Source organism: Petromyzon marinus, chromosome 24 (genome assembly GCF_048934315.1).
Source record: "Petromyzon marinus isolate PM22_M1 ecotype Great Lakes invasive population chromosome 24, UKy_Petmar_22M1.pri1.0, whole genome shotgun sequence".
NCBI lineage: Eukaryota > Metazoa > Chordata > Hyperoartia > Petromyzontiformes > Petromyzontidae > Petromyzon > Petromyzon marinus.
Window position 1 is genome coordinate 16,827,040 of NC_133690.1, and position 24,628 is coordinate 16,851,667.

The 24,628-nt window shown below is 46.6% G+C and overlaps 1 protein-coding gene across 2 annotated transcripts in view; it reads left to right on the top strand.

Annotated features, from left to right (window-relative positions):
- The first annotated feature begins 3,702 nt into the window (after nt 1-3,702).
- The window catches only part of LOC116945630 (serine/threonine-protein kinase 38-like), a 36,323-nt gene continuing 15,397 nt past the window's right edge, over nt 3,703-24,628 (top strand). The window contains exons 1-7 of one of the 2 annotated variants that reach the window (XM_032960132.2): nt 3,703-3,825; nt 14,671-14,808; nt 18,168-18,219; nt 19,748-19,870; nt 22,026-22,109; nt 23,451-23,574; nt 23,997-24,151. In XM_032960132.2, coding sequence (XP_032816023.1) covers nt 14,684-14,808; nt 18,168-18,219; nt 19,748-19,870; nt 22,026-22,109; nt 23,451-23,574; nt 23,997-24,151 — 663 coding nt within the window. In that variant the 5' untranslated portion in view covers nt 3,703-3,825; nt 14,671-14,683. The other variant, XM_032960131.2, reaches the window with a different exon arrangement.

Genomic DNA, 24,628 nt, shown 5'->3' on the forward strand with positions numbered 1-24,628 from the left:
AATGAGTGCATAAAAATCCACGATTGTACTCTACCTATATGCAGCCTCGTCTATGCTCCTCGCGTTTACCAACCCTCGCTGATGGTAAATTATAGCCGAATAACCCCAACCACCTGCACGGCATGGGAGGACATCCAACAAAAATGTGTTTTTGTATCTTCATCTTCCTTGTATCCTCCAATGTTCTAACATCAACACCCACCTCTGTCCATCACACTCGTAAAACCAAACACACGCATCTCAATGGGCCATTGTCTGGTTTAAATATATAACTGAACAGTGTCATGCAACCTGGCTGCAATCCTGACAACATGAGTTCACCCCCAGTTTTCGTTGTGCAACGGGTTCTGAGAAGTTTGCCAAAAAAAGAAAAACACGCCACAATGTACTACTAAAATTTGGCAATATTCACAACCGTCACCTCCTCCACCAAAAAAACATATCTATACCACAACCAGTCTCTTGAAGCGCCGTCCATGGGCGCGTTACATTGTCACCTGACCCGACACCGGCACAAAATGTGATGAACCGATAACTAAAATCAACGTTTTAAAATTGCATATCGACAGCTGCGATCAATAAGGCTGGACAACAGCAGTGTTAAGGGTCACCAAGCGGTTAAAGAGTAAAGCTTGAAATGCGAGCTCTGAAGAGGACGTTCTGATAATTGTGAATACGCAGAGGAGTGGCACCAACCACAAATCCCCGGCCTCTTTAATCGACCGAGGCGTGACCTCGGAGAGGCCACCAGCCAGGGGCCGTGAGTGGCGTGGGCGTTTAGATCTTGGCCGAGAGACCCACACGCCACTTTGTTGGGATATTTCTCCCTTCAAACAAAACTACAACCTTAAACGCTTGATTTATGCAGATAATGGATAATACATTTTAACACAGTAGGCTCGTATATGTTGTGGGTTTACTCTCCAACACGCAGGTGTGCTAAACTAGTAGCTATTTGGCATTTTTTGTTTACGTGACCAAAATTACTGATTGGCTGTGTGTCGGGTGGTGGCGATCTAACCCAAAAAAAACCTCTATTATGGACGTTAAATACATAGTGGCGCGTGAACAGTCGGCTCAATATTGAGTCAATAGCCAGTGGCTGCATGAATTGAATACAATTATAAGCACAGTCGTTCACATGAATGAAACACGTGAAACAAGGTTATCGGTAGCACAACACTGGGAACCATTCCACAACTGGATACTTTTATCCTTGCCATCAATGCACAGCAGAGCTTTCGTTCTATGTTCGTAGCAAGCACTAGAATCAGAATCAGATCTTTATTTATACTGGAGGAGTCTGTTGAGCTGTAAAACTTTTTTTCCTTCAGATTTATCTTTGGCCATCGCTACCCCTTCCCCTCCAATAGACGTCACCCATACCAGTAGGATGGTATGTCAAAAACACTCCTCTTTATAGCAGGGCCGCCAAAGGAGACACATGTCGCACAATACTCGTTTGGGGCCGTCCATAAATGACGTCACGCACCTGGGGGGGGGGGGGTCAGACATTTGTGACGATGTGTGACGAGGGTGGGGGGGTGTTTGAGAAATGTGACGTCACATCAAAATGCGCAACTTTAAATAATTATAGACAACACGTTCTACTTATTTAAATAGACTTTTTAACAAATGTTTTCTCCTACAACATCAGAGTGCAGCAACACATTAAATACGCACTACAATGACAATAGTTTAAAGCGATTTGAAGCATGTTTTATTTTCAAAATGGAAATATGGTTTTGGGGGGGGGGGCATAGCTTTGTGACGTTTGAGGGGGGGTCTGACTTTTTGTGAAAAAAAAGTCAGAACCCTCCCTCATGTGTGACCAGTGGGGGGGGGGTCAAAAATCGCGTGACGTCATTTATGGACGGCCTCTTTGAGCGGGAAGAAAGTTAAATTTTGTGATCTTCTAAGAATTTAGTTTACCGATGTATGATTTTCTCACATTTAAATGTAACTATTTTTTATTCTACCAGGTAAGGTCCACTGAGCTATATAGCTCTTTGTTAGAAGCGACCTGGCTTTAACAAATGATAGCTCAACGAAGTGGCTTAACATGTGGAAATTTATCCCAGTCAAATATGCAAACTCCAAATATACAGCAGGTGAGGTAGATAACATCTCTAGCTGGAGTGAGCCGTGGCACTGTGGTCTCGATGATCTGAACTATGAACCCCGTGACCAGAGTCCCAAGTACCGAACCATAGCGTAACAAGCGGCGAGATCCGGACCGCTCCTGAAATCAATGTCACCAACCTGCATGGTGAAGTACGGTGAAATAACCCGCACAATCTTTCACTCTTTAACTGATGGACTGGCCGGCTGGCGATTTGCATCAGAGAACTCGAGTCATTATAAGATCGCAAAGCACAGAGCCCTTGTCCGTGGGTTGACGCACAAACCTATCATGCCACATGGGTCGATGAAAACGAGCATCACTTTGTAGCAAGTCAAAGTGATTGTAACTTGTCGACCTGTCCCGGACTGGACATCTGCTAGCAGGCGCTGCATAGCTCATCGGATTCCTCCAGGGCAAATATCGATTCTGATTCTGCTTGCCCAATGGACGTACTCCTCTCTGCCATAGGAACGGGCAAATTTCCACCACTGTCACAAACAGGCCACTAGCGCCGCCCCATGTTCAATTTGCACGGTGGTGGTGGTGGGGGCACTCTGAGTTCAGTCTCCAGGCTCAACACATTCGTCAATAACACTACCCTTCCCCTACCAAAGCAAAGGCTTTACAGGGATTCCTCTACTTACGAACGAAGTAGGTTCCAGAGGTCTGTTCGAAAGTCGATTTGTTCGTAAAACCAACTTTACTCCTGTCGATTCCAAATGTGTTGTTGCGGCATGTAGACGAAACACGGGGAATGGCTTTTTTGTATAATGTAGAGGCCACTGGTTCTTCACGTTCTGCAGATGTAGATGACACTGGTTCAATCTTGATTTGAAGATTTCGTGACTGCAGGAATCCATACTCTCTGGTTCCTTCGGTAAAGTCACGTAGATAGAAAAAATAATAAAAGAACACTTCTTTTTTTTCTATCTGTGACTTTACCGAAATAACCAGAGAGTATGGACACTGGATCTTCATGCGGCATCTACATTACATACCGACAGGTTTGTTCGGATCTGTGAAATTCGTAAGTCGAATGTTCGTAAGTAGAGGAGTCCTTGTTAAATAGGTGACGTTTCAGGCAATAGACCCTTCTTCATGGCACATGTGCTGTGGGGCGTGGTGCCAACGTCACAGCCGGCGATGAGGTCACGACCACGCCCCCACGACCACGCCTACATTCCTTACGTCCCCAACACGCGACGGTTCGGACCTTTCCAGCTTTCCCCATTGGCGACCCAAACCCACGTGCTCAAACCGCCCACCCTCGCGATTGGTCGAGGGCGTCGGCCTCGCCTAAATTCCGCCCGCCAATAGCGCGCGGCGAGGGGCGGTGAGGGCCCCGCCCCCAACCCCCCCGCCCCCCGCCTACCCGCCCCCCCACCCAACCGTCGCCTGTGAATGGAGGCGGCCCAACAACCTTGCTGCTCCGTGACGTCACCCCACGCGGGCCAAACGTGTTTGTCGGACATCTTGGGTGAGGGAAGAGGGGGGGGGGTGCCTCCCACACCCTCGAAGTTACCATTTAGAAAATCTCCCCCCCCCGCCTACCCGATCGGAGGCGCGCGTGGATGACGCTGGGCGCGAGAAGGCGTCACGGGAGTGGGTGGGAGGTGACCGTTGTCCCTGACCAAAATGGCGCGAGGGTAGTCGGCGTCAACCCTCGGCGCGTTGGATCGGCTTCCCGTCGCCAGTGGAAGGTAGTCGAGGGTGTTCCGGGCGAGCGAGGCGGCGGTGGTTGCGGTGGCGGCGGCGACAGCGCGGGCGAGGTGTCCGGGAGATCCTTTCCGTTGTCTCCCTCGCTGATTAACCAGCCCTCGAGCGAACACGAGGAGCAAAACGTCTTTATAAGACGCAGCCGCGACTGAAGTGAGGTTTTACTCAGTGCCGCCGCCACCTCCACTCACTCCTTCACCTCGGCCGCCTCCTACTGCCTCTCTTCCTTCCACTCTATCTCCCCCACGTCTCTTTCCTCTTCTTTCCCTGCCGGGGGGCTCTCTTTTTTTCTTTCCCACAATAGATTGTGTTTTTTTCGTAGGCGACGCACAGTGCTGCTTTTGTGTTGCCGCTTTATCGGGGGGGGGGGGGAGTGGAGGTGTTGTTTATGTGCGATGGGTGGACTGCACTCCCACGTTGGGGGGGGGGCTGTGTAATTTCCGTCACTATCCGATGACCTTAAACGTAGAAGAATAGCGACCCACGCTCGTTTGAACGTGGCACAGTGATGACTTATTATTGTATTACGTTGTAGTGGTGGCACAATGACATAGCTATGAGCGGACCTGGGTTCCGCGCAGAGATGAGCGTCGGTCACCCCCTCAAGTTGATCGTTTTGAGACGCGTTGAGCGAGATTCACGAAACGCAGCCGACTGGCATATCTTGCCTGTTAGCGATAGAAACCCTTGGCATGTTGTCATAAAATATCAAGACGAGTTGTCCCCTTGTTTTGTATTTTTTTCACGACAGTGCTGTTAATTACAGTGGACGTGTGGCGCAGTGGGTAACGAGTGTAATTCCTGGCCACGGATAACATCAGTGGCTGGTGATGTTAGAACCGGTCCTGGCCTCACCCACGCCGCCTCGTTCTACCGCACTGTCTGGCGTGGTAAACCATGGTCAAACAACAACAACTCCGCCACGACGCGGCGTGGGGCAAGGCTTTATTCCACGAGTCGATTGATAAAGAGGCTGCAAATGATTAACATTGCTATCAATAACACGGGGGGGGGGGGTGAAAGCCATGACGAGCCGGTTTGCGGAAGTTGTGAATTTTGTTTCCATATTTTACCCAGTGAATCAGCGTTCACATTTGATATGCAACAGCACCCCCTTTACACTCGAGTTTAGGCTATAATAGCCACTTAATGAATGAAATGAAAACACGTATGTTTGGCGATTTGGCCCATTGTTACTGAATGAATCCTATTCTGAAAGTGGACATTCGCCAATGCGAGAATCGGGCCATGAATGTAGTAATTACGTGCCTGTTCACATGAGCAGTGTGACAAAACCGCTCGCGGTCCATCCAATCTCAGATTTCAGAAGCTAAGAAGCATAGTTGAGCATGCGTCGTGATTGCATGGACGACCACCGCTCCCAGCCTTCAGCAAGCAACACTGATGAGCGGAGTGCTTTCTTTCAACATGTGCTTGAGCACAGTGCCCCGAGGCCTAGAATGCCAAGTTGCCTGCAACAGGCAGCGCGCTCTTAAAATCGTATTAGAACTAGCAGGCTTAAATTGACCAAGGTTATAAGAACTTGTGAAAATATGACGATGGGAGGGAATTTCAAAGTCAACCAGCGCGAGGTACTAAGGACAGAGAGAAATGTTTAGAATGTTGTTACCATTGTGGTTGACGTGGGTAAAGGAATCCATGAGTAAAGTTCACGGGAACCAATACCAAGGGAGTAGTGAGTGCCTGCAAGTCAGTCAGCGATTGCTGGTTCACCGCACCTCCGATTCGCACGGTTTTTGGCTACGTGCGGTATTGTGGAAGTTCAATCGGCGGGACTGCTTTAGGTTCATTAAATTCTCGTGAGTTGAGTGAAGTATGGACTGGGTGCTTCATCCCAGATATGGGGTTGGCACAGACAAGAGAGCCAAGCTTCTTCGATGCCTTCTTAGCCAGTTTAGTCAGATTAGTAATACTGTATAGCCATTCCACGACAGGTCAGATGAGATTGTTGTTCCAAGCAGATGAATCATTTTACTACATGAGTGGTGGGTGGCGCCGATGATGGCAGCCTCGGCCGGTTGGTGCGCCCTGTTTTGTAAAGCTATTTTATATAGGAATGGGTTTTGCCCTTTTGACTGGCGCGGGGGCTGGCACCTTTGTTCGGGGCATCGTGTTTGCGGTGACCACAGCACGGGCAGTCGGGGTGCAGACAGGGGAGACGGCTCTGATGGTGATGTGCGCTGTCCTTGGGTTTGATTGGTCCACACCCGAGACGGCTTTTCTTAGAGCCGCCTCGGGTGTGGACCAATCGGATTCGGGGACGGTGCATATTGTTGTCGGAGTTGTCTTTTTTGTTTGCATTTTGACTGCTTGTGTTGTGGTTGTTGCAGGCGTGATGCCTTGAATGGGGGTGTCAGTTTTTGTGCCGGTTGAAGGGGTAAAACCTATTCCTATATCTTGTTACTGGCAAAGGAGGTCTTATAAAGCTATTTTATATTCGATATTTATTCAATTTTATATACTTCAGCCCCTTGGTGTTAGTTAGACTTTTAACCCTTATTATAGTAAGACTTGTTTAAAACTTATTTAAGATTTTAGATTTCTATATGTTGAACGTATGCACCATCCTGCCAAAGTAAATTCCGTGTCGGTGTGAACTTTCATGGCGAATAAAACCATTTCTGATTCTGATTTCTAAGAATATGATAGGAGGAACTGTGGAATCGGCATTTTGGCGTGATATTATTAAGTACTGGATTTCTTTCAGTGGATCATTCCTAGGATTTTGTCACTCCAATCAAGTATTGTTTTTGTTTACAGTACGGTATGTACTATGATACTATATCAAGCTACATTAATATAGTACTACAACAGTACCGCAAGACAAACATTGATGATGTTTAATGATGATGACCCTAATTAGCACTAAGAGGCTGCACTCGCCTCGTTGTGCACAGAGCAGTATGGCTGTTTTCCCGTGGCCTGTGCTACACAAGTCGGTTCGGACACGTCATTGACCAACGTTTAGCCAGAGGCAGTCGCCCCACATAGGTCAGACACGCACGTTTGTGAGTGCTACTGTGGTGTTTATCCAGACAGGACAGGCAGGTGGAGGCTGCTATGGGCACGATGTGGTCGCTCAACATATTAAGTTTGAATTTTGATTTAAGGCTTTCGTGACTGCAGGGATTCATATTCTTGGTTCTTTCGGTAAAGTCTACGCGACTTTACCGAAAGAAGCAAGAATATAATGTTTGCTTTGAAGTTGACGTTGGCTGTGCTGGAGAAGTTGCCGTAGATTCAGTGCGTGAGTTGTTGGATAAATTGTCATCTTGGCACAGTTTAGGACTTGGCAAATACAGTGTATTGTAAAGCGTCTAACCGCGTTCGTATCTCAAGATGCAGTACAGAAAAAGGGTGTTCTTTATTTTTTGCAGATATTGTCTGTCAGTCACAGGTCGAGGTTAAAAATGAAGACCTCGTGCCCGGACTAGATACAGGGGCAGGGATGATATTCCAGACGACGCTGTCAGCAGATGAGAATTAGCCACCGCTAAATGCTGCTGATTATACGCCCTGCCCAACACAAATGGGATGTTAAGAACGCAAAATTGATGCTAAATTATCGGTCGCATGTGGTGAGAAACTGTCAGTTCATGCTGGGAAGCGGCATTGTTGTTGACTTGTCTTTGTCTAGAGCGGTGGCGTAGCAATTAGTGCTATGCGCTATGAATCTGGTGACCCGGGTTCAATTCCTGCTCACGGCAAACACCGTTGACGATTATCTGAACCGGTCCTGGGCCTCCCCTAGGTCGACTCAGGCTCAAATGAGCACCCGGTGCGGTGTGTAAACATCGTCGCGAGAGAGACAAAGGCGGCCGGGCGTGGTGATGGCCACCCACCCTCTCGTGTGCCCCAACAATCTGTTACGGCTACGCGGGTGATTTTTGTTTTTGGGATCAGTCTGTAAGCTATGCAACTGGCCATAACCCAGCCCAGTTTAAATATTTAATGAACTTGCATATTATACAGTGTACTGTATAACGATCACTTGGAGTTTTTTTTCTGTTCTGCCTCTTATTTATTATTGATGATCATCGCATTAGCTGCCTTAATGGAGATCCTGAGTCTGTGTCCTGGCCTGTGCTCATTTGAGGTCTTTTATAACACTATGTAACACAATTGTTGTTCCTGGGTACTAAGTGTTATTTTTTAAAATTGCTTATGCCTAAAAAGTATAGAAAATGACTATTTCCCACAAACTTTGCTTTTGTGACCAGGATTTTACGTGAAGGAATGACACTAATGCTCACGTTTTCTCATTGAAAATAGGTAAATGTCAAAATATCACTGCCCTGGTCACAAAAGCAAAGTTTTCGGGGAATAATAGCCATTTTCTGTACTTTTGAGGCATAAGCAATTAGGAAATAACACTTGCTACCCAGGAACAATATATGTATTTTTTGTTACACAGTGTAATCAACCCTGTTGGGTTTCAGATGACAGCTTGACTTAGTTTACTTATCGCGTTAACGTGCACCAAACGCCTCCATGTTTGTTTGCACAGTTAGCCGGTGTGGCCAGAAATCTTCTTTCGCAAGGTAAAGTGCCCGCTTTGTGTTCATTCACTGTTTGACCAGTGGCATTGAAGGTGCACCGTGTTTGGTGTGTTCAGTTCCCTTTGTGGCAGTCCACAAGTTTTCTAGTGCTTTGCACGCAGACATATCTTGTTGACTGTTTTCTTGGAATTCCTATGCATGGCAGTGCTGTTTATGCCAAGGCAAATGAGACGGATCGCGCCCATGGTCCGCTCCCGGACCACGTTTGCAGAACCCCGCCTTCAACCTTGTTTTGTAGGTTCATTTCTCTCGGTCCATCCTTGATTATATTTATTAACTTGTTTGCGTTGTCACCGAATACCGCTCGCGGATATTGCTGTGGCGCGTTGGAGGCAAAAAATAGAGAGAGCGGTTGTGAAATAGCGGGCATACATACATCCCATCCACCCCTTTCGTTTGCGCCGTGCTGTTTTGCAGTTTACGTGGTACGAGGGAAATTGGTGGGGTGTGGCGGTGTGCACTGGTTAGAGAAACAAAAATCCTTTCCACCATGCCATGCACCCAGTCGGCAGGGGCTGTGCCCGATGGTGGTTATTGTAGGCGAGCCCCGCTAATGGGTTCCATGGGCTGAAGCTGTCCGAGTGAGAGCTGCCGCGTAAGGGAGGCGAGCGGGCGGGCAAGGCAGAAAACAAAGATCGCCTTTAACACCGGCGGCCGTGCGGTCGGCTCACGTAACGGCCTGCAGCTGCGAGGGGTGCGGCCCGGCGTTGAAAGACCCCAAGTGAGCTTGGCGGTGCCAGCAGTGATCCTCCTTTTCCTTCCTCAGAAGGCGGGCGGGCGTGCGTGCCGGCCGGCCGGCTTGTGGGTGAGCGAGTTGCGCTGTTAGAACGGGAGACCCCCTTATTTGGGAAACAGCAAACCCTGTTGTCGTCCCTTAGGTGTGTGTCAGATCACCAGTGTTGGGAGTCTGGTCACAGGCAGAAGGATGTTGTGTGCCATTCTAGCTCTGGCACGTGGCTTAAAATAGTAATCATGATATCCATCTTCATGAATACTTTGTATTCACGATGTACTGCTCCTTTGTCAATCCACTGCTGGATGAGGATTTTCCTGCACATTTCACGCCGTGGGGGTTATTTGAGTACCTTCTTCACTATGCCGTCCGAAATGGATCAGTGAAGACGAGGAGCATGAATGTGGGAACATACATGTATCTCCACAGCCTATAACAACAACCTGTTATGCGTGGGGGTTGCTCATTCATGCAAGCGCTCTCCAGCGTAATTCTGTTTAGCTTCAGAAATCTGTTGAGATTTTACATATGCCAGGTAATTTGGTCATAGCCCAAACTATGGCATATGGCTTAAATATCAATCATGTCCAGCTTTACACGCACTTTGCGTACAGTAAATACAATTATAGCTGTTTGACTTGGAGGGCCGCCACTCAGTTGAAAGACTTTTACTTTGAGAAGGGTCCTACTTTGAGATGCTTTGGCCAGTTCCTCTTTTGAGTATTTTGCAATGTAGACCATAGATTCCGCTTCGGCGTTGTTTGGCCCTTCATCCCTTCGAGGGTAATAAAGTTAGAACTGCTTTGTGGGGAAGTCAACTGTGATCATCCGATGGATTGACTCACCCCCATCATAGGAATGATGAATTCCCACCGGTGGCTCAGGGCTGTTAACATGAACTGACCATCACCCCATACTCATTTGAGTGGGAAACTACTTTTACAGTACTTATTTTATAGACCATGGATTTTGTACTGTGACATCATCATCATCATCAGGCATGATCAATTAACTGTGAGATTAATGCTCCTTAGGCTGTTGCCATCTCTCATGGTCCTGTGATGCAACGATCCACCAATCACCTGCACACTTAATGATGATGTCATTGCTCCATCTCCTTAGTTCGACTTCCTTCCCTTGGCTGCAACTCTGTTGTTGGACTCCACCGTCGGCCATCTTTCTCGTGACGTTTCCTGCCCTTGCCCACTTAATTTTCTTTAAAAAACAAACTATTATGATGTCTTAATGGCATGCGTTTTCTAATCTACCTGCCACTCTTGCATTCAAAGAATGCTCCTCTCCACACTTCTTTGCATACATTTCAACTTTTGTTTCATTTTCGTTATCAATTAAATTCGCTTCTGCCCTCATGTCCTACTCAGGTCGAAATACTTTTTTTTGACGGTCAAAATGACGTCTGTCACACTTGGGTGGTGTGCACATGCGTCCTTTGTCCTTAAACTGAACACAGCTCCAATGACTGCTTCATCTCGTTCAAAACCTCTCCACAAGAAAAAATATAGAGGCTTGTTTGTCCTCGCGGCATTATCGCTGGTCAATATCGCTGGTCAATGTCGCTCGAAGTAGAACACGTGGGGTGTTTACAAGGTGGTAGCGGCTGCAGCAGTGGCGTGAATTCCTGCTGTTGTTTTTGGGACGTGTTGTTTCTGTTGTCGTGTCGCAATTTATCTTTTCTGTTCGCTCTTATGTAAGAAGCGCACTGGTAGCTGTGAAGTAAGACGCCAAAGGGCAGTGCTGGTGTTGCTGGTGTTGACGAGGCATTAAGTGTAGCACAGCTCTGCAAAACATTTCTCGGACATAAACACCTCGGTCACATTAAATTTCTCACCTTCGCAAGAGAATATTGTACAATTATGCAGAACCCCTGCACTTGTGGGGGTAATGAACGGAGCCATTATGCCTAATAACTAGCTTTGTATAGTCAGTAAAACTCTGCATACAGTAGTAGTTATCACTTTGGTATGTAGTAGTGTACGAGACTGTGTAGTGTATCATAAGTGTAAATAATGTACACACCTTTGTCGATCTACTGCTGGATACAGATCTGTGTTGGTCATTGGAGTTGTTTGACAATCTTTCACCAACCCATGATCAGCATGGTTTGGTGAAAGATGGGATTTTGCCCAGAACTGGTTCAGGCATCACTCGCCACTGATGTTAGTTGTGGTTCGCGCAGTGCGTTAACCACAGCACCACAGCTCCACCTTGGTTGTGTAATATTGTGCTTTATTGAAAGAGCATATATGCCTAGACTTGACATAAAGCGTGGAAGCAAGCCACTGATCAAGTGCAGTGATTATGTATGTATGGCAAATATGTTCTTTGTGGAGCTAGGCATAACAAGAGTAGACCAGCTCTAACCACACAACCCTCACCAATTGTGGAGATTATACTTAAATTTTCACCTTTATTTCCGCAGACCTCAGAGATTTGTAATTTATCTCAAGTATTCACATTGGTGTTTCTTTACCGCTTGCTGAAATTTAAACCATTTACGGGAGATACTTGTAACAAAAATAGATAATCTGCGAGTTGGTGTCCATTTCATGCGCTCCATAGCCAGTTTCTGGACCGCCATAGGCCCCACAGACCTCCCGCCCGCTAATTGAAGCTGAGAATTCCAAGCGCATATTTGTGGGCGTTCGGAGTCGTTTACGGAGTCGTCGCGCCCCCGCCTGCCTTCTGCCCTCCCGTGAGTTTGTGCGAGACCGCTTTTTTCGGCCGTGACAAGATTTCTATCTCACGCAGACGGTGTTCTCATGGCCCCAGCCGTCATAAGGGGCACTGTGTACATGCTTGGCCTGTGATGATACACTGATTCATTGCCCAAAATCGATTATTGCTCGCAGGGTACATTCACAATGATGTGCGTATTGCGAGTCAATCGTTAGCAATGGTATTGAAATGATCAGAGTTTGTTACGTTTCGGCTAATGGAGTGAATGCACCAGGCAGACAATACAAATGAGACTGGTTGGACAAACAAGTCAGGACAAGACGTACAGAGCAAATGAGACGGTAGAGAGAGACAGACTGAACAATTTAGATGAACGGTACAAAGGACATACAGTTTAAATGAGACGTATAGTACGAAAGAGATTGTGCAAACGAAACAAATTCAAACAAATAAGGTAGACGGGACAAGTGAAGAAGAATGAGACAGTGCAAACAAGACCGATCATGGAAACAAGACAATACAATTGAGATAATAGGAATGAAGAGACAGACAGAAGACAAAAATTACTAACAAGATAAACAGTATATGCAAGTTTCGATTTAAAGCTTTCGTGACTGCAAGGATTCATCTTGTTTGGTTCTTTCGGTAAGGTCACGTAGAATGAGAATAAAATAATAAAATAACACAATCAAATTCTCACGACGTTTCGGCCACAATGCAAGCGGCCGTCTTCAGGTGAAAGGTACATGCAAGATATAAGGCAGAACAGTGCAATCGAGGCAGCAGATAAAGGTCAATATAAAAATAGTAACCTTTTCTTGAACAGAATTATGATCCAAAATCATGACAGTTCATCAAATTGCGAGGCCAGGGGGGATAGGAGAGCTAGTCATTACATCCTGAGTGGAGCGATGAGATCATCACATGTGCAGGAACTAGATGGATTATTAGTCACAAGACCGTGAGAGATGGCAGTGGCTTGAGAAGGCCTCCATCCAGCAGTTGATAGATCATGGCAGGTAACAATGCGTGGGTGAGCACGGTCCCCCCCCCCCCCCCCCCGGTTTTCTTGTGAGCGGTGGTGCCGCAATTTTATTCATCCACATGGGGTTGGGACAAGGAGCAGGGGTGGGTCACCGACACGGAAACCGTGACCTTGCGGGCCGAGAGGCAGCCCCCCCCGCGCCCGCCCTGCGATCAATCATTGGGGCTGAGCGGTAGTGGTAGCGGAAATGTCGTTGCCTTGTTCACGCCCGCGTCCTTGCTCCGGTTTGCTTGGTTCTGCTGTTGGCGTGGGCTGCTGCGGGTTCGTCTGAGCGGAGCGCGCACGGATGTGGCAACAACGCAAGTCTGACCGCAGTCAAGGTTCCCGTAGCAGTGTGGGAAAGAGACAGTGTGAGCGGGAGTGTACGCATTGTTAATAAATAGAGGAATAAAAAGGGCAATTGCATCATCATGGTCATCATCTTCATCAGTCCATGTCTATCCACTGCTGGATAAAGGCCCCAAAAGCTCTCGCATTCTTTATCGGTCCTGCGACACCACTATTGTTTTACTCCTGCAGATAAAATTGTCTCATCGCTCTATGCACATGTATGAACCTATAAGTTCCTATATATTTATATACCTACATACTTATATACAAACACATGTATATACAGACATTACCTCTTTGCTCTTTGGTTCTTTCAGGTAAAGTCACGTAGAAAGAAAACTTAAATAACAGAGTACGACGTTTCGATTGCAGCACAAGCAGTCGTCATCAGGATGAACTAAATTTGAGCGAGAGACATACACACAGACACGGAGACACACAGACACACAACATAGCGTGTCTGTCTGCTTGTGTGTCTGTCTGTGTGTCTCCGTGTCTGTGTTTTGTCTCTCTCTCAAATTTAGTTCTTCCTGATGACGACTGCTTGTGTTGCAATCGAAACGTTGTATTCTATTATTTAATTTAATGTATTTTCTACGTGACTTTACCGAAAGAACCAGAGTAATTCCTGCAGTCGCGAAAGCTTCAAATCAAGATTGTTATCACTTTGCTCTATCTAAGCGGTAGTCGTCCTTTTGAGTCTGTTTTTTAGTTTAGCTACCATTCTACCACCACCCGTCTTGATCATAAGCCATATTCCACATCAATACCCATACTTATATCTCAAAGAGACGGGACGTAATTATATTCTTGGTTCTTTCGGTAAAGTCACGTAGAAGGGAAACAATATTCATATTCTTGGTTCTTTCGGTAAAGTCACGTAGAAGGGAAACAACCCTTCTTCGTGACTTTACCGAAAGAACCAAGAATATGAATCCCTGCAGTCACGAAAGCTTTAAATCAGGACGTAATTAATTCATAATATATTATGGTGGGTGGTATAGTTTGTTAAACAAACAACTGGCTGACCTTGAAATAATACTTGTTTAATATTTTGTGTGTACGTATGGTACTGCAGAAGGGCCGTTTGTTTCGCGAGACAGTAGTCTGCTGTGCAGAATTTTTGAATGTAAGGGTGAGTCACTTGCATACCACAGCATCGCACTTGCCACTCACTGACCAGGTTTTCGAAGCACAATTCCCTCCAGCCGCGCGCTCGTTCAGTTTCACAGGCTATTCGATGTGTCCAGAGGCGCTTCCATATTTTTTCCTCCGGTGACCGCTGCTGCCGACCACACAGCTCCCACAGCTCTTCGACAACCCGTGTGTGCGTGGCTGTTCGCCGTTATCCAACCAAGCCCCGTTTGGCAGGTTTTTTTGTTGTTTTCTCACGTTATTTCGCCGCTGTTCCCGTCTGTGCGCGTGCCCGTGTGCCGGAACTCAGGCGGCGGGTTGCTATGGCGATGACGGGCGCGAGCATCCCGATGAGCGTGCATACGCAGGACAAGGTGACGCGCACCAAGGTGACGCTGGAGAACTACTACTGCAACCTGCAGGCCCAGCACGAGGAGCGAGAGACGCGGTGAGTCCGCGGGAAACGTCTGTGTGCCCGACAGTAACTGCTTCCCAACTGGTGGTCGGTTTCGGGTTGTTGTAACCCATGTTCAAAGTGCAGTGAGTCCTCATTTAGCGTGATAGATGCATTCCTTAAAAGTGCCACGTTTAGCGAAAAACACGTTGAGCGAAAACTTTTTCCCCCAAAATAATGCGGCGATAAAGTTTGGCGAGATACGATGGACACACAGTGAGTTGGCGGGACAAGTAATTGAGGCTATGCCGCCGTGTTACTGTGAATCATTATGAGTAATGTATTGTACCACTCGGCTGCGCAAGAAAGTAGTTTGTCATCGACCACTCAGAAACTGTATTATAACATCTTCTTTGGTTCTTTCGGTAAAGTCATGTAGAATGAGAATAAAATAATAAATTGATAAAATAAAATAACAATAATATTCTCACGACGTTTCGGCCACAACACAAGCGGCCTTCATCAGGTGAAGCGCTGTCCTACCAGACAGTCTCGTCCCTTTTATCAATTTATTATTTTATTCTCATTCTACGTGACTTTACCGAAAGAACCAAAGAAGATGAATCCTTGCAGTCACGAAAGCTTTAACTCGAAATGTATTATAACAGTCGCGTTCTGCATCATAACAGCGCACGTTCTGTGTTATAATGAGCGCGTTCTGTGTGATAACGGACATGTTCCACATTGTGCGAAAAGTGTTCCCAAAAGGAATAGAAAAAACACGTTTTGTGACCACGCTTAAAGCTTGGACTTAGCGCACTCAGAGCGGGGCATGGATTCTGCGCTGGCCCAGGGAAAACTGGGTTTGAAATAAAAGCTGATGAATGATCCATATTCGATTGACGCATGAACAGCATTTAAGTTGTGTTGACATTTTTTTACTTTGCAGAGTTTGTTGATAGCCATATATAGTCAATACCTACTCGTGGAAAGCGGTTGATGTTTCTACTTTAATTAGGAAAAGTTTGCTATTCTTTGCCATGGCTGCAGTATAAACTGCCATCGCAAATGTTGCGTTTGAATGGAGAACACTGGGAAACGTGTGGAAAAGGTTCGCCATGGTTGAGTGGAGTTTGGGGAAACCCTGCCTTATACAGTAAGGCATACTCTTAGTCGGGTTCGACTTTCTAAGTCTCGTCAGGAGGGTGTGGCCCCTCCTTCAACACAAACAAATGCTTCTGGAAAACAGCGTAAGAAGGGCCATTTTTGCCAACGTACATAAACATTATTTTCTTAAACTTTTTTGGTGGGAGGTTAAGCAGACTCGTGTGCTTATTTATACATTATTTTAATACCTACAATGAATTCAGACGGTATGGCAATGTGTTGTACAGTTGCACACTTGCACGGTGTACAGTCACCATCATTCCACGATCTATTCACTGCGAGAGAAAGGCCCTCTCAAGTCGTTGCCATCTCTCGGAGTCCTGGGATGTAACAATTCATTTAGCACTTGCACACCAGGTGCTAGGTCACCCCTTGCAAAAGAGGTAATGTTGTTGAATGTGACCCATTGGGTTTATTTCATCCCTTGGTTAAACAGGATAAAACATCGATGCGAGCCGCGTTCATCACTCTATCTTCATGGTGGATAATCTCTTGCACGCGTTCCAATCCTCGTGGTCATCAGCCTCCACCGTCATTCCTTACAGCGACGTGTCCTGTGCCCAGGCCCATTAACTTTTATTCACAGTCAGTGTGATTTTTCTTTGGGTCTTTCGGTAAAGTCACGTAGAACAAAAACAATTGACAAAAAACTACGACGTTTCAATCGCAACACAAGCAATCGTCATCAGGAGGAAAAAAGGAGGGGGGAAGCTGCTGAGGCAGGCTGTTTTGTGTGATTTCGATAACTTAACTATGTTCACTAACAACGTGTATGTGTGTTCTCTAATCCATGTCTTCTGCTTCTTCTTCCTCCTGTCTCTTAAGTGTTATTTCGAGTATGCACCTCCATATTTCTGCGTGCACTTTTAGACACCTCGGTATTTTTTTTGTCTCCGCATTTTGTAAATCGTCTGCACACTTATTACGCAGGAGGTATCATCTGCACACATTATACCAGACCTACCAAACATGCACACACACACATACAATGGCTGTCACTCATAGCTGCTCACTTCCAGCACTATGCATCAACCATCCGCCGCTACACGCAAGCCTCCCCCACGCTTTATCGGCAATTGGTGTTATTTGAGCATGCTTTACCTCGCTGGTCACCGCGGGTTGGTAGAGGTGGGGTGGGAGGTCCCACAAATGCTTCAGATATTGTGCACCACCGATGTTGTCCATGGTCAGGATTCAAACTGAGGTTAATGGGTTCATGGTGAAGTGGCAAACCACAGAGGCACCCCTCCATTCCCTGGCACGCCTCCCTTTTAGCAAGCCAATTATTTAATTAAGCCGTGACCTTTACACCAGAACAAGGTGAACACCTTTTGACTCTTTCGCAAGGCAAACCCAGGGAACTGTACACTGGAGGAAGTTGGCTCGGGGGAAATAAAACGGCCACATGAAAAAACTGTTGTTTTAATATGTTAATTATTGCCGTTATATGGCCCATTGCAATCCACAGAGAGTTATAATTTGAACTGACATCGCATCTCATTTATGAGTTTTTCTGCCTCGATATGTGACGTTTTATTGTGTTTCGCGTTGCTGCACTGATTTTTATTATGCACGTGTGTTCGGTTTCATGACCCAGGGTCTCCCTTTAAAATAAATGTGTGGTCTCTGTGCTTTCACCTGGTGATAAATAAATGAATGTAGACTATACACACAGATCTCAAGATGATTTTTCAACATCAAATAGTGAATAGCATTCTTTTTTACAGCCCTTTGTCAATCCACTGCTGGATTAAGGCCTCCCCATATCGCATTGGTTATGGGTGTTTGACCATACTTTACCACGCTGGTCAGTATGGATCGCTGAAGGGTGATGGTGCCCAGATCTGATTCGGGTGTCACTTGGCATAGATATTAGTCGTGGCCGGGAATCGCACTTAGGTCACTGGGTTTATATCGCGGTGCGATAACCATTGCGCCGTCACTCCACCCCGGTTAATTATCTGCCAAGATGCCGTATAAATCTGTCGTGCAGTGAATGTTTTTTATCACTAAATATTGCAGCGCATTTTTATTTAACAGAAATAAATAAACCTTCGTGCCCAAAGTTAGTTGCATTTGGGAAAGGAAGCTGGGAACATCTGTGTGGAAAAAATAAAGTCAAAGAAAAAAAAGCATTCTAAATTTAGCCACACGTATAAATCTACAGTCGTCACCGTGCGTGCTCGCTGCTGCTTGTGCCATTTCTGCATTGTAACTTGTTTCGTTTTGTATGTTAATGAATTTAGGCAGAAAAACCTCGAGCGGGTTATGGACGAAGAGGGCTTGACAGATGACGAGGTGAGTGCTTATTATTTTTATTATTTTGCCAATCGGTTTGGTCCCCCTCGAGTCAAGGGCACCCACGTAATGGAAACCCTTCTTCCTGGCTGCCACACAAAAGCATCTGTCGTTTATAGTGCACATTATTGCCTGAAGCCTGCACTTTACGTACACTTTACACACAGGTAAAGTATGTATGTTGAACTTCTTTCGCACCGTACGTAATCATTTCACTGCTGTGTGTGAGGGCGCCCCACTCCGGGCGGGTCGTGGGGGTCGTTTGACTATATTTGACGCTTATTGTGGGTTTGAAGGCGGGGAGAATGGATGTGAAAGCATATAAATAGTGCAACAATGGATTTTGGCACACTGCCCTCTGCTACTCACTATAGCACAACCTGTTGTGCATTCGTGCACTATCCAGCCTCAAGACCTTCATAACATCAGGTGCATCCCGGATAATTTGGAGCAAAGTGCGCACTTATTACGATGTACCGAACACAAATTGCGCACCTTCACCCTGTCGCATCCTCAGCCGAAGCAGCTGCTTTCTTTATCCCACAAGCGGCATTCTCGCCGCATGGCTGTTACGTACACGCTTGTTTCCGCTTGCCTGACGTTGCCTAAGGCCTCATTGACACCCGGCGCCCAGAGCTGACCCAGCTGTTATCGAGGTGCACAGGATGATCGCGGCGTGCATCGCCGCCTGCCCCCCCACCCTCCCACTGTGCGCACGATCAGGAAGGGAGGGGAGTCCCACTAGGCACGTTCCTAAGTTACGAGCCGTGTTGTCAAAAACAGCGAGCGGTGGCGAGAGGCGTGACGCGGCGGCGGCGGCCTGCGCCGTGTTTTATATAGAATCGGTCATCGACGTGAAGGTCAAGAGGTCGTCGTGGCAGGTGCTGTGTTCATCCCACTGCACCTCGCCGCCACTTCCTTCTGCCAGATTCTGCAGATGATTGCCTCACTCTCGACATCAGACCTCCGAGGTCATGCATGCCGCAATCGGAGCGTGCTTCCTTCCATGCCTGGTAGCCCTTGGTACCCTTTAGACTCTCCCCCAAAAATGTTTCAAGATGCAGCCACATTGAGACGGTTTCTAACACCACATTGCAATGTATTTTATTTATTATACAATGTATTTGATCTATTATACAATGTATTTTATCTATTATACAATGTATTTTATCTATTATACAATGTATTTGATTTATTATACAATGTATTTGATTTATTATCCTTTTTACGTTGGTGGCCTTGCAGTTTCCCTGGGCTAAGGCGACGGTTGGGATGTTTAAATTTTGTTCGGCTAAGAAATAGAAAAGGCAGGCGTGCACAATTGATGTCCCATGCATAACGTAAAAGTTGCATGCAGTAATGTGCCTTAACTCGGTGAGCCTTTGGTATTGTGGCCAGGAGGAAGTTGTTTCTTCAGCTTGTATTAGCACGGTTGGCTACGTACGCTCAGAAAGAAGTTCAACGTACACACACATTGTATGAGTGTCGGTTCTCAATCCGCCCTCCGTATCGTTGTGCCGGGATGCAGAAGGACACAAAACGCAAGCACCACGCGCGCAAGGAGACGGAGTTCCTGCGGCTCAAGCGGACGAGGCTCGGCCTCGAAGACTTCGAGTCCCTCAAGGTCATAGGGCGCGGAGCCTTCGGCGAGGTGAGGGGGGGGGGACACAGGGACTGTCACAGGTGGTGGGCATGCCAGGTGTCAGAATCAGGGTGTTGTTTAACCTTTTAATCATCATCATCATCATCCACTGCTGCATAAAGGCTTCCTCAGGTTTCCGCCACCCCTCGTGATTCTGCGGTGTAACATCCACCTAACCCCTGCACACAAACTGATTTTTAGCACACTCATGAATGAATTATTAAAAGCAAAACTAAATCATAATCATTCAGAATAAAGGTTTTTGGTTTAGATTGTGTAAGTATAAATATGTCGTAACCCTCCACCACCCGACACAGCCAGTAAGGTTTGTCACGTAAACAATGCGCCAATTAGTTACGTGACAAACCTTACTGGTTGTGTCGTGTGGTGGAGCGTTATGACACATTTATGCTTATGCGATCTAACACAAAAACATTTATTGTGAATAATATTGGTCGTGAAAGCCGACGTGTTAAAACCAAATCGTTCATGTAATTTTACTCAAAGGAACCCCAGCAGATATGTTGAACATTCTTGGTATAATTTATTCACAACATTCTGATCATGTGCATCACAGTGGACGCTGACTTTCCACCAGCCGCTACCTTGAATGCAGAGCTCTGCTTTGCTCGTCCTTTCTGCTATAGTCGTCACATTGTCTGCCGCTATGATGCCACCACACCGGAGTGATGACGTCCTATGGAGAGGGATTGCACCCACCAAAAAGCTTTGAGGCGTGTGTTACCGTGGCCGGAAACATGCCAACAACTCACAGCGGTCCACCACGGTGGACACGATGCATGGGAGGATTGATTGTTGTCTGATTAATATAGGTTTTAGATGAGTGAGAATAGGTTTTCCCCCTTTTTTCTGGCAACAAACAGGTGTTAAGATCAGTTTAACACGTAGGCTTTCACGATCAATATTATTAATTATTGAGGTGTTAAGATGTTAGAACACCAAACTGAAACCTTTTACAAGGAATCGTGTCTGCATTAACCACAATACTTGTGGTCATAATGCAACAAAAAACATACTCTGACAATATATGCATTGTCTTTTGGCGTCCTCTCGTCTAACGCAGTTTTGAGACTTGGCTCAAAAGAAAGCTGTCTCTGGTGTGGACCAATCAGTTTCAATACACACGATGGGGCATTTTCACATTGGTGTATTGTCGGGGGCCCCACGTCAGGGGCCGCACTAAAGTCGACAAGGGGCCACCGGTGGCCCGCGGGCCTTGCAATGAAGAACACTGTTTTAGACAGTGCCACCTGTAACTGCAGAGCAGAACAAAACAATGGTGCACAGAGTCAACTGCTGCCCACCAAGAAGAGTGGCAGCAAAGCAGTTCACCAGCTGGCAGCCACCTGTGTGAGGTGGCTAAAGAACCGAGCACAAATCGGGTGCTTATCTCGCTCGCGTACCATAGGAAAGGGGAATCAAAATTGATTTTAGTTTCTTGTAATGATTGCTCGTGGTTGGTTGGCTGTTTTGAATAGCTGTTAATTTTACACGGAACTTGTGAACTGCTGCCATCTTAAAAAAAAATCATTATATTGAAATATTTCACCTGGATAATCCTTTGAGATGGAACATCTTTTTTGTAAGGGTTTCCAGGGTATCACGTGACACGTACACAGCAGATACGTAATGACGCGCGTGCAATTATTTTAATCTACAAAGTATACAGTTTAGATTTGTACAACTTTAAATACATTTATACAGTGTTCTTAACAGGTTGCTTAGTGCTGAAGTGAAAAGCTCACAGGGTTAGAAGGTCCCTGAGTTAAATCCTCGTTGGGGATTGACTCTGCCCACCATCCTGCCCGTGTCGAGTATTTGAGTTAAAATATGTAGGGAAGTTAACAGAGGTTGTCCTTTGTATAGACTCACCTCCGCCATATAAATGTGGATTATCCACCACTGGCTCAGGGATGTTAAAAGGAGATGAACACTGCCTCAATGATCATTTAAGCAGAAAATCATTGACTTTAAAAATACAGAAACAAGATAGCCAAGGCAGCGCTGATTAATATTGTACCGCAATCGGGCACAATAATAAATGGTGCACGTCACCGGTGACCAGCCCTCTGTTGGGATAAGACTTTGCTACGGAAAAGTGAGACCGCCCTCCTCCTCCTCCTCGTGTGTCGTCACTGCGTAGGTGCGGCTGGTGCAGAAGAAGGACACGGGCCACATCTACGCAATGAAGGTGCTGCGCAAGGCCGACATGCTGGAGAAGGAGCAGGTGAGACGCGCGGCGGCGGATCATGACTCCCGTGACCCCGCCTGGGAGAAGACGGCGGCATGGGCGCGCAGCCAATGGCTGTCGCCGTTGATAAGACGTCGGACGTTGCGTTGGAAGAGAGTGGTTTAGCCCTCCTGGCAGAAGCCGCTGTTTAATCAGGCGCCAGCACTGGGGAGTGGGCAGTGCTTGAATGTGCCAAGTCATGTATTTCGTATATTGCTTGTGAGGTTGCTAGATTTTGGTCTTTCTTTTGGTACAAAGCTCAGTCTATGGCCGCCCTGTATAGTAATCTTGCAGTGATGTGTTGATTTGTCGATTGAAATCGATTTCTACACTCAATATGTGCAGCATATTGTTCGTGTGAAAATCCATAATTTAGTCACATTGAGGCCGATGGAGTGTACAAAACTGCAAAATAAACAGAAAAAAATGAAACACTATAAAAGTGATAGAGTTAACGAGATAGTATCGTTTGGGATTTAGTAGAAAATTAAATCCCAACCCAGAATCGTGACCATTCTGCGAACCGCTGGCAGGTTGAATGATGACACGTTTCATGTGTAGCTTGCCAGCGCTAGACCCATTGGCCCAGTCGATCGGGTGCTATGTTTTGTTATTTAGAGCCAGCCACAGAAACGTTGAGACCACAAGTCTCTTTTGCAACGGAGACCTGTGGTGAAAGACATACCAAAGCGAGAAGTAGCTAAAAACATGTGTTCAGGACAAAATGCCATGATAAGGCCAGGTATGGTATGCAACTCTCTGCAATTATGAATCTCTACAAGTAAATTTACGTTGGTTCACGTGAAGCTTATATGATATTACCTTAATTTGTATCCTAGTACGAGCCTGACGGGGTGGAGCGGTTGTGCAGCGATTAGCGCATTGCGCAAGGAATCCGGTGACCTTGGTTTGAGCCCAAACACGGCTAACAATACATAAGGGTCGAGTGATATCTGAACCGGGCATCGCTACCCGCCTCCCATTCACCAATCCGTACAGACCAGCGTGGTGAAGTGTGGTCAAACAACCCCCACAACCGACATAGTGTTGTTTGCACCTCCTATTAGCACGGTTCAACAAACAGACATACATTCGCTGTCAGGAGGCCTTCAGCAGTGGCTTGACAGGGGGATGTTTTTGTTTGAAGCACAACCAAACTGCAACACATTACAGTGTGTTCATAAAACAATGCAGAAATTATTCATTACAGTTGAAGAATTTGTCAATTTGTAGAATTGGATTATTCTGAAGAGATAACGACTTTGAACCCTTGACACATGGGGGACACACACACACTTGCAAAGTCGTGCGTTGTTGCGAATCGTGCGACATCTGCAGGTGGCTCATATCCGAGCGGAACGGGACATCCTGGTGGAAGCAGACAACCTGTGGGTTGTGAAGATGTTCTACAGCTTCCAGGATCCCAAAAACCTCTACCTCATCATGGAGTTTCTCCCGGGCGGTGAGTGTGCGGCAGGGTCAGGGGAAGGGTCTCTACATCTTAATCGGGTTCCTGTTGGAATTCAAGTGTGGAACAAGACCAAGGGTGGTGTCTGTACTCCTTAGTGGAGCTTCTGCTGGGAGGTCAAGATGGAACAGGCTGTCTGGAAGGGTCTATGCCTGTAGTGGGCTTTTTGCGGGGAGGTAAGTGTGGGACAGGCCAAGAGAAAGGACTGTATACCATCGTGAAATGTTTCCCAAACTCCACTTCTTGTTTAAAATACAAATGAATTTGGCGTAACGTGCTGTGCCACCCTGCTGTCAGCTACGACCTCATCGACTCTTCGCCCTGGCTCTGTTCTGGACACTGCCGGGGGTTTAAGCTAGAGCAGATCAGGGGGAGCTTCTGCACCCCTGGCTCCAACGTGTGGCCTCTGCGCGCAGGCGACATGATGACGCTGCTGATGAAGAAGGACACGCTTACGGAGGAGGAGACGCAGTTCTACATCGCCGAGTCGATACTGGCCATCGACTCGATCCACCAGCTGGGCTTCATCCACCGTGACATCAAGCCCGACAACCTGCTGCTCGACAGCAAGGTACGTCCGCCTGCCGTGTGCTGCCCTACCGGTCGCAGGCCATCTGGTATGGCCACGAACAGGGACGGCTTCTATCAGGGACAGCCAGTGTGAGAGGCAGCTATCAGCTATGCCTGTCCCTACTGAAAGATGTCAGAGACAGATCCTATCTGAGTTCCAGTGTGATAGAGAGTGTACATAAACACCTGAGATCAGAGATAGCGTCTTTCATGAGACACCAAACATCAGAAATATGATGATGCTGCTGATGAAGAGTAACTAAGTATAAGTAACAGCTGCTATCAAAGAGATACTACCAGGGGCAGCTGCTATCTCAGACAGCTTCCACAAGACACAGCTACTATGATGGACATTTGCTTTCAGGGGAAGCTTCTGCAAGTTTGATTGGTAGAATTTTTTTTACCAGGTGAGAACCCAGTGAGACTTCAACAGGCAGCTTTTATAAATGACACCTGATCTTGCGTAGAATAGCTGCTG